The sequence below is a fragment of the Nannobrachium achirus genome, assembly GCF_963921795.1.
Source record: "Nannobrachium achirus genome assembly, chromosome: 2".
Taxonomy (NCBI): domain Eukaryota; kingdom Metazoa; phylum Chordata; class Actinopteri; order Myctophiformes; family Myctophidae; genus Nannobrachium; species Nannobrachium achirus.
The window spans coordinates 38,295,863-38,303,578 of NC_137811.1; the positions used below are offsets into that span (position 1 = coordinate 38,295,863).

The window sequence follows — 7,716 nt, forward strand, 5'->3', positions numbered from 1 at the left end:
GAAACCTCAAAACCTACTCTAGCGAAGCCTTTAACCACAAACTGGAGAAATCTGACTGGTCCCCAGTACTAGCTAGCACTCAGGTCGATGAAGCCTGGCTAGGCTTTAAATCCATTTTCAACACTACCCTAGACGAAGTGGCTCCTTTGCGTAGGGTCAGGGTTAAAGCCCGCTCACAGCCATGGTGGAATTCGGAAATCTGTGAATCAATGAAACTCAGAGACAAAAAATACTCTGAGAAACGCAAATATAATCACAAACTCAAAAAAGGCCCCAATAAACACCTTGAAGCCAAATTAGAAATAGTCAGTTTAGAGGCTAATAAACTGAGAAATCGGACAACCTCCTTAATCCTTTCTGCCAAAAAAAACTACTTGGATGAGAAAGTTGAGGAAAACATCCACAAACCACGAGACCTATGGAAGCTATTTAAAACCCAGCTAGGCTGTGGTGCTAAACTCAGATCCATAGCCAGCAACATATCCATCCAAACTCCCATAACCCTCCTCACTGATAGTCTTGATGTAGCCAAAAATCTCAACATCTACTTCACCTCCATGGCCAAAAATCTGGTCAATAAACTGCCCGCTCCATCTGGGCTGTTTGGTGTTAGGCACATTTTGAAATTCTACAGGAACCTTGGGGTATGCGAAGACAACTTTAAACTTGCCACGGTGACAACTGATGAAGTGTTTAAAAAACTGCGCACCCTACCTCAATTCAAGGCCGCTGGCCATGATAAAATCGCCCCCAAATTTCTCATAGACTCAGCTGCCACCATTTTCCCAATCATTACCCATATTATTAATCTATCTATCAAGCAGGGTTATGTCCCCCAGGACTTCAAATTAGCCAAGGTAACCCCCCTGCACAAAAAAGGCAGTAAACTTGACCCTGGCAACTACAGGCCAATCTCAATCCTTAGTTCCATCTTAGTTCCATCTCTAAGGTAAAAAATTGTCTATGAACAGGTGGCTAAATATCTTGAAGAGAATAAACTGATCTACGAGTTCCAGTCTGGCTTCAGAGAGTCCCATTCCACAGATACATGCCTCATCTATTTGAATGATTACATCAAACGTGAAATTCACGATGGCAAATATTGCGGCATGGTCATGCTGGACCTCCAGAAGGCATTTGACACCGTCGATCATTCTATTCTGATTGAAAAACTCAAAGCTATTGGTCTTGATAGCACAGCAGTGAGATGGATGCACTCTTACTTGGTGGGGAGGGAACAGATGGTGGAAGTCAACGGAACCCTGTCCCCCCCCCTCCCAGTAAACTGTGGAGTACCTCAAGGGAGTATACTAGGACCACTGTTGTTCTTAATATACGTAAACGACATGTCATCTGCTTGTGACTGCAATCTGTTTCTGTTCGCGGATGACTCGGCTCTCCTAGTCTCAGGCAGAGACATATTGCAGGTTGAAAAGGCCCTTAACTGTGAACTTAACAAGATCTGCACCTGGCTCAATGACAACAGACTCTCAATTCACCTAGGGAAAACTGAATGTATCCTCTTTGGATCTAGTCAGAAACTTAGCCTAGTTGAGAACTTCACAATTAAAGTAGGTGACACTGTGATAGAGAGAAAAAATCACATCTGCTACCTGGGTTGCATCCTGGAGGCTAACCTATCCAGTGAAAAAATGACCACCAAGGTAATCAATAAAGTCAGTCAACGAATTCGCTTCTTGCAAAGAGTTGCCCCGCTGATCAATATTAAATCCCGAAAGACACTAGGAGGTGCTCTTATTGGGCCCCTCATTGATTACGGAGTCCTTGTCTGGTATCGCGACGCCCCAGCTGCCTTAAAGCTAAAGCTCCAAACAGCCCAAAACAAACTAATTAGGGTTGTGCTTGGTCTCCCTCCTCTGACCCACCTTACCGAGCATCACCACGAAAGCGTGGGGTGGCTCAAAGTAGCTGACAGAGTACAGCATCTTGCAATGGGCCTGGTGTACAAGATACACTACACCTCCAAGATTCCCATGTACCTGACAAACTACTTCTTAAAGGTCAAGGATGTTCACGATCATAACACCAGAGGCAGCTCCACTAATCATCATCAGCGTAGATTTAACACTAAACAAGGCGCTAACTCGTTCTCCTGCTATACCATCAACATGTGGAACGCCCTTCCACAAGCCCTAAAGGAGAGCAAAACCCTAGCCTCCTTCAAAATTGGTATGAAAAATCACCTTCAGACAGCAGCTACCCGTGACTTGTAAATAGACTAAGCCCCATGCTCCCCCCCCCTTTTCTTTGTATTCTGCCTTTTGTATTTGATGTTATGCTTTTGAAACTGATATTATCCTAGATAAAGTACTATGTTCTATCCGTCTGTCTTTCAATGTTATATGAGATACTTAAAGTGTGGTTCCTGTGGAAATAAGCCTCTGCTTTCTAGGATCTCCTTTTAGTTGACCTTGTACCAGTGATTTGTACTGTCATGAAACTGTACTTTTTTCTATTGCAAACTTCTAATAAATTCTTCAATCAATCAATCAAAAACAGTCCCATTGACAGCATAAACATATCACAATGATCAAGACATCTTACACATGTTCTATTGAAGCCCAAATCTAATGATAGGATATAAATATAAATGTTTTCCTTTGTAAGAGGGGTAGTGTGGCTTTCGATAGAAGCATAGATTTATATATGTCATTTAAGTACAAAATATGATTTTGGCCCCCATAAAAAGGTAAAATTAAACAAAATGGATGGCATCAGTTTTGTAGATTTTTAATAAAGGGTGGCATTCAGTGAGTTAGGGGAAGACCACACATTTTCAATATTTAACTATGTCATTAATATACCTTAGAGGAGTTGTGTGGAAATTAAAAAAAAGTTCCTCCTCTTCTGTGTTGCCTAGAACTGGAGGATTGATTTTGGGGTTTGTATTGCAAATTACAACTTGATGACATCACACATTGTACTTTACAATACAAACCCCAAAATCAATCCTCCAGTTCTAGGCAACACAGAAGAGGGGGGACTTTTTTTTTAATTTCCACACAACTCCTCTAAGGTATATTAATTACATAGTTCAATATTGAAAATGGGTGGTCTTCCCCTTTAAGTTGGGGGGACATTTTAATTTGTGCAATTTCCATCAAGACATCTGGCTTTCTGTGAATTCCATATCACCTGCACTCTTGCACCAATTATTTTTTGAATTCAGAGAAAGATTGCTCCTGCTCATTTTGTCTCTAATCCTCCATTTACTATTACTTAGTTTTACTTTCCACTACATGTGAATGACGTGAAATCACTTATACTTTGTAGTTGTATTTTCTAAAGTGTTTGTAGCAAGTTGAACATGCACATTTTTATACTTTACACTGTAAACATAAATTCAGGCTCCACAAAACAGGCTTCTTTATTTTTTGATAGCCTACCAGCTTTACAAAAGTAATCATTTAGTCTAACAATTTGTTTTGATTTAACAAAATTAAACATCACGCATGCATGGACTTATGCTCTGAACCAGTGAACCACAGCTAGGCAGTTGCCCGTCTAGCAGGAGCGCCGGAAGGCTTACAATAGTGAGGGGATGGTCATGACGTCACCACTTGCCAAGTGGTGACGTCATGGCCGTTTTAGCGCAGCTCCGTGACAAGTGTCATGTAACCAAATGTAGGCCTAGTACTATACCTCCGACTTTATAGGCCTAGTTAGGTTTAGTTAAGTAACTATAAGCATTCTTAATAGAGGAGCTAACAACACATAAAAGCCCCTTTTCGACTGCAGTTTTAGCACCACACCACACCACACTACACCACACCGCACCACATAAAAAATATCTACATTTTCCATTACACAAAAGTACCCCTATCGGTAAGAAACAAACTGACCCTTTTAACTGTGATTATAATACAATATAAATTTGTATTACAACTATCCTAATTATAATACACTATAATGGATTATAACTGTGATTATAATACATTATAAAGTATTAATGCATTACTATGATAATTATAATACACTATAATAGATTATAATAGTGGTGATAACTGATAACACAATAGAATCTATTATCATGTATTACAACTATATCATGGTAGTCTAAATGAAAAGCCAGTGAGTGATCAGTCATTATGATGTGTTTGGCCCTGTGTGGCCTAGCTCAGACCTACTCTAGAGTGGATACTTTTTAGTACCCCGTTTAGTACCACTTTCACACCACTCTACCCAGGTCCTTGTAGTGGAAAACCTGGCACAAGTGGGCGGTGTGGTGTGGAGTGGTGTGGAGTTGGGCCAGTGGAAAAGGGGCTTATGTAGGCTAATGTTGTGTTGTTAGATGACAAATGTATAAATAGCTCATAAATAAAGAATTTAATTAAACATTAATAATAAAAAAAATCACAATATAACTTGTTTGTCCTGCTGTTCTTATTTCAATATTAATTCTGTCTAATTGAAAATGACATCTGCTCCAAATGTATTATTATAAATGTAGGCCTATAGATATAGATATATAAATGTTTTATAACATTACTGAATAAATAAAGGGAAATTCAAGCTTATGCATACTTTATACTGAAAGTTAAAAAATGAAACATTGTATTTCAATAAAGAGCTTTTTATTTTGGAATATGGAAGACAGATGTAAGTCAGAATAAAGATATTCGATATACAATTCAGCACCATAGCATCCAGAACGTTTCACTGACATTTCCCAAAGTATCGTGTGCGGGTGTCATTTCCAAAACAAAAGCTTTTCAGCACTACATTGAGATCCAACTCTTCAGTCAAGTCTTTGTGGATGTTCAAGAAAATCACATGGTTGAGACGTTTTTCGGTCATTGTTGAACGAAGATAAGTCTTTACGCGACGGAGAGTAGAGAAACTCCGCTCCGCAGTAGCATTTGTCATAGGCACAGTTAGGTAGAGACGCAGCAGCTTGCTGACCTCACTAAAAGCCATGCCTGTAGCTCCAGCTCCTGACAGCACATCAACGATTGTAGCTATCGTTGTTACTTTTGTGAGCTTGCATGCATTCCTCCTGTTGTGTTCTGTCAACAGTCCAGGGAGCATTGACAGCTGCGTAGAGAGCCGTCTCATGTCCACGTCTTCAGAGCAGTGGACAGCGATGTCACCATGGATTGTACCAGGATGAGGATCAGAGCTGTTAAAACAAAAATATTTTCATTAGAATATAATCAAAGATACATCATCAGATTAAATAATGCCAATAATAACACCAAGCCTATATGATTAATAAATAGGCCTATGTAGCCTACTATTTGTAAGTGTGTGTGTGTGTGTGTGTGTGTGTGTGTGTGTGTGTGTGTGTGTGTGTGAGATATAAAATATATAGGCTACATGAAAAACATACACACCTATTGATAGCAGCAAGCAGGACGTTTTCGATGTGAGAAAGGAGATGCAGCGTCGGCTGGTCGAATCTCCTGTCAAGTTCAGCTGTCATCAAGTCGATTATTTCAAAGAACTGGTTTCTGTACATCTCTTCTGGGTTTGCCCATGCATGCTGCTGTACCCCACCGTCATCGAAGCGACGAGGCCGTCGCCGTATTGGAGGTAGGGTTGGAGGGGAGATCAGGTCGTTTTGGGCGCAGTCTTCAAACAAATCATGAAAGTACTGTTCAGTCCTCATCTGTCCAAACGAATGTTTGATCATGTTGACACTCGAAGTCACATCTTCTGCAGTGGTGTCAGCATTCTGCAGGGCTCGTGCAATCTCCTCAGCTTGAGAGAAAAAGCGGAGGGCAGCTTTCAGTCCCAGGTAGTAGTCAAACTGTGTCATCCAACCCACTAATCCAGGGGCTTTTATGGCTGCCTCGGATGTACCAGTACTCCTGGAAGTTGCTATCTCCTCCAGTGTGTCAAGCACAGCCTCGTAGTTGTCAAGTAGGGATTCGACAGCCCGCGTCCTGCAGGTCCAACGAGTCGGGCAGAGGGGTTTCAGGTGGCTACCGTGGCTTGGTGTATCGTCAGCAGTGCGAGTACATGGCACTCATTGTCTCAAAGAGATCCAGCCTTTTGGCTGAGCCAGAGATCAACTCGTAAACCTCACGAACAAGCAGGAAAGCCTGCCTAATCAGTGGACACTTGGCTGCGACCTCTTGCAATATCAAGTTGAGGCTGTGATTCATGCAGTGTACGGAAACAGCTTTGGGGTTTTTGTCCTTAATCCGTTTTGCCACGCCGTTCATTTTCCCCTGCAGTACAGATGCACCGTCATAGGCCTGGCCACGCATATCCAAAATATCCAGACCGCATCGGCATAGAATATCCTCAATCGTGTGCGTTATGGACTCTGCATCAGTTTTAGGACAATCGTGCATTCCGATGAAGTCCTCACGCACAGTGAAATCGCTTGACACCCATCGAACAGAAAGCGACAGCTGCTCATTCCCACTGATGTCCCGCGTCTCATCCACGATTATGGAAAAATGCTTAGCGGTTCTGATCTTGGAAAGCAGCTCGTTGATTGTGGTGCGATACAAATGTTCTATCAGTTCATTCAGGATTTGGTGGGAAAAGTATTTTCCTGAGGCAATGAAACTTTCCAAAACTTTGTTGTTTTGTGCCACAATGTTGGTTAGCTTCCGGATGTTTGACTGCTCATCTGTATGTCCCCTGACAGCCAGCCCCTGCATCAGAAGAAATCGCAAATAGTCGAGTTGCTGTAGCATTCCATCTCGTCTCAGGCTCTGGTCAACAGCTTGTTGGTTTAGTAGTTGAACGTTAATGGAGACCTGGCCTTTGTATGACAGCATCTTCTGCACAGCCTCCCTGTGTGTGTGGCTTTTCTCGTGTTTGTCCAGAATCATCGGGCATTTCTTCCAGTTGTTCACACCAGTAGCAATGAAGCTGTCCTCTCCACATTTTGCAAAGTTGATCAGGTTACGGGATACTGCAAAACAGCAAATGTGACATAACAGTCACTTTCTTGTACTGCACAACACAAGCCAGTCTCGGCTTGCTAACCAGTCTGTGTTGCAATACCGTGTGTCTTTTCCAAAGATCCTGGCAGTATCCTTTTTTGAAACAAATGGTTGAATTGGCTTGTCGTTGTCCGTTGAAAGGCAGCACGTATCCACACATACTACAGGCGCAGTGACAGTCCCAAACGCAGCTGCAGCGGCAGAAACAGCAACAGGGCTAGGCAGGGAAGGCTCCTTTTCCAGGGGTGGTGGGGTTGAAATCTCAGCATCATCTCTACCGGGCACCGCGGGCAGCAAAGCGTCCTCTATCGGCGTAGCTGGTGGCTTTGGCGGCGGCGGGTTGAACTGAAGTCTTCGCTGGACGAACGTTTTCTTTTTCTGCGGCTCACTCATCATGTAATGTGATGTGCAATGAGTTGTTTACCACCCAACAGTCAGCCTTATACTGTTCTAACTGCAGCCTGCAGGCCTTCAGGGGTGTGCCAGAATACACTAGATTTTATCATGTGAATAGTTTAGGTCATGGCAGGATGGAAGTACAATAGAATGCATTTGCAATATGCAAGCATGTCTGAGAGACTAGCATAGGCCAAGGCATGGTGAAGGCTGACCTATACAGCGAACTGAATAGAATGTGTATTTGCATGTCTGATAGAATGCAAGCAAGGCCAGAATAACTGGTTTAAAGACCCCCTTAAGACTGCATGAGAAAGTCGGTGGCTTGACTCCAGTATAAGGCCTGGTCTGGCCAAACATGATTTCTTTATTTGTTTCTAAGATAAAAAATAAAAAA

At 42.3% G+C, this 7,716-nt stretch overlaps 1 protein-coding gene across 1 annotated transcript in view; it reads right to left on the reverse strand.

Annotated features, from left to right (window-relative positions):
- LOC308298235 (serine/threonine-protein kinase Nek10-like) overlaps window positions 1-7,316 on the reverse strand; it is a gene marked incomplete at its 5' end in the record, with an annotated part of 56,313 nt that extends 48,997 nt beyond the window's left edge. Inside the window, 3 exons of the mRNA XM_080741798.1 lie at window positions 5,616-5,906; window positions 6,751-6,892; window positions 7,202-7,316. Coding sequence (XP_080597924.1) covers window positions 5,616-5,906; window positions 6,751-6,892; window positions 7,202-7,316 — 548 coding nt within the window. The remainder of the gene's footprint in view (window positions 1-5,615; window positions 5,907-6,750; window positions 6,893-7,201) is intronic.
- Between the last annotated feature and the right edge of the window lie 400 nt (window positions 7,317-7,716).